The sequence below is a fragment of the Phoenix dactylifera genome, chromosome 9 (assembly GCF_009389715.1).
Source record: "Phoenix dactylifera cultivar Barhee BC4 chromosome 9, palm_55x_up_171113_PBpolish2nd_filt_p, whole genome shotgun sequence".
In the NCBI taxonomy this organism is placed as follows: Eukaryota; Viridiplantae; Streptophyta; class Magnoliopsida; order Arecales; family Arecaceae; genus Phoenix; species Phoenix dactylifera.
Genome location: NC_052400.1, coordinates 1388741 through 1391473, shown reverse-complemented (window position 1 = coordinate 1391473; position 2733 = coordinate 1388741). Strand labels below are relative to the sequence as shown.

The following is a 2733-nucleotide window of genomic DNA, read 5'->3' as shown; positions in this document are numbered from 1 at the left end:
AGCTACCACGTTGTTCTCTTCTGAGATGGCCAGGGACATCTGGGGCACTCTTTCCGCTATTATAGCGCTCAGGTTTGCCCTTGTTTCTTGGGTGCCTCCACCCCTTGGTCATCTCAAAGTAAATTTCGATGGTGGTATGTCGGTGGATGGTGTATCTGAAGGTGTCGGATTCGTGATCAGGGATTCTTTTGGCAGACTAGTAGCAGCCGGAGGTCGGCGCACTCCTGGGATTACTGTTGTAGGGGCAGAGCTTCGGGCTGCATAGGAGGGACTGACATATGCGAGGAGGATCCTTGGAGCCGAGAGGGTGTGTCTCGAGGGGGACTCTTCTGTGGTGATTGACTGGATCCGAGGTGTGGATAGATATGGGGATGGCCATCCTCTTATCAGAGAGACTTGCAGGCTGGTTCAGGAGATGGGTGGGCAGCAGGCAGCACATGTGTTTCGGGAGGCGAACAGGGCAGCATACTGGATCGCCTTCTTCGTCGCTCGGCATTTCGGAGATTTTCTATGGACATCTGCAGGAGATATTCCCTCTTCTTTGTACTCTTTACTTTCTCGTGACTGGGTAGGATGAACTCAAGTTAGAGCTATATAAATTGCCGCATTTACCAAAAAAAAAAAAACCCTATGTAAAGAATATCTGATCATGTTTTACGAAGTTCAAAGCCATTTTTAAGCTAGTTTTGACCAACTCAACATGCAAAAACTTTGTAGCCAACCGAAGAAACAAAGATATGCACAGCACGAGAGCAATCAAGTTTCCGAACCCATAGAGGCTAATAGCCTTGGTGAATTAAAATAAATGCTCGCCTCGAAGCATTTGCATCTACATCCCTTTCGTACGTACTGCAAAAACTTGTACCAATTGCTTCCCAAAAGTCGACGTTCAATCGTGGCGGATGGTCTTGGCAGAATTCTAATTCATCCTTCTCACCTCTTCCCACACGTTCAGAACTCATGGATTTTCTCTATATATACCTAGCCACATCCCAGAACAAGAACCATCATATAACAATGGCAATATCAGCCCTTGGAAATCTTGCAATTATTGCTCTCTTGCTTCTAACAGCTACATCTGCCATCACAGCTTCTAATACAGCCCACGAAGGCTTCCTCCAATGCTTCCTCAACCACACCCAATCCTCCAATGCCTCCTCCCATCTAGTGTATGCCCCAAATACCACTGCCTACAACACTGTCCTTCGATCATCCATCCAAAACATCCGCTTCCTCTACTCCTCCACTACAAAGAAGCCTGTCCTCATTGTCACGCCAACAAATGAATCCCACGTTCAAGCCTCCGTCATCTGCAGCAGGAAGTATGGCCTTAATATCCGGGTCCGGAGCGGTGGCCACGATTATGAGGGCATGTCTTATGTTTCAGACCACGAGGTCTTCATCATCGTCGACCTTGCTAACCTCCGATCGATCACAGTCGATGCGGAGCATAGCATCGCTTGGGTTCAGGCTGGTGCAACACTCGGAGAACTTTATTACACGATCGGAGTGAAGAACAAGACCGCTGCTTTCACTGCAGGGGTATGCCCTACCGTCGGAGTTGGCGGCCACCTTAGTGGCGGCGGGATCGGGACGATATCAAGGAAGTACGGCGCGGCTGCTGATAATGTCATCGATGCGCAGTTGGTGGATGCCAATGGCAGCCTCCTGAACCGAGAATCCATGGGTGAGGACCTATTTTGGGCCATGAGAGGAGGTGGTGCAGCAAGCTTTGGCATTGTCCTCTCCTATAAAATCAAGTTGGCGTATGTTCCACCCACGGTCACTGCGTTTAATATAAACAGAAATCTGGGGCAAAATGCTACGTACCTTGTAAGCAGGTGGCAGCAAATTGCAGCAAAGTTCGATGAGAATCTTTACATGAGAGTTATAGCACAAGCTGTTGATGACTCAACAACAGGTAATAGAACCATTCAAGCTGTGTTCAACTCCCTTTTCCTCGGAACATGCAAAGAACTCGTCACCTTGATGGAAACGAGCTTTCCTGAACTGGGTTTTGAGGCCAAGGACTGCTCAGGTTCGGAGATGAGTTGGTTGGAGTCCGTTCTATTCTTTGCAGGCTACAGCAATGAAAGTGCAAACATCTTATTGGACAGGAGACCTGAATACAACAGCTCTTTTAAAGCCAAGTCGGACTTTGTTAGAGAGCCAATTCCTGAGACCGAGTGGGAAAAGATATGGAAATTTCTTCTGGAACCAGAAGACGAGCCTTTGGTGATGATAATGGAACCCTTTGGTGGAAGGCTGAGTGAGATTTCAGAATCTGCAATTCCCTTCCCTCACAGGAAGGGGAATCTATATATTATTCAGTACTTCATGAGGTGGTTTCAGATAGATCCTGCAGTGACAAAAAGGCATCTAGATTGGATGAGGAAGTTGTATGGCTTCATGACTCCATACGTGTCTAGCCATCCAAGGGCTGCCTATCTAAACTATAAGGATATTGACCTGGGTAGAACTGATAAACATACAACTTACAAAGATGCAAGGGTTTGGGGTACCAAGTATTTCAAGAATAACTTCAAACGACTGGCATTTGTGAAGGCTACGGTTGATCCAGGCAACTTCTTCAGGAATGAGCAGAGCATCCCGCCCCTTCTTGTTCTGTAAACCGATATTGGATATTAAGAACTTATAGTGTACCATGTTACATTACTTTATATTGATGTATGGAATAAAATTTTTATGCTGGAGTTCATTGTCTCCTATGTA

At 46.6% G+C, this 2733-nt stretch overlaps 1 protein-coding gene across 1 annotated transcript; it reads left to right on the top strand.

The window, feature by feature from the left end:
• Positions 1-1017: 1017 nt before the first annotated feature.
• Positions 1018-2733, top strand: LOC120111968 (berberine bridge enzyme-like 23). The gene has a single exon (XM_039130541.1). It carries the CDS (start codon positions 1018-1020, stop codon positions 2629-2631), a length of 1614 nt encoding a protein of 537 aa, XP_038986469.1. The 3' UTR covers positions 2632-2733.

What these genes read in the sequence shown, in the direction of transcription:
- LOC120111968 (XM_039130541.1), top strand. Translation starts at nt 1,018, where the DNA reads ATGGCAATATCAGCCCTTGGAAATCTTGCAATTATTGCTCTCTTGCTT.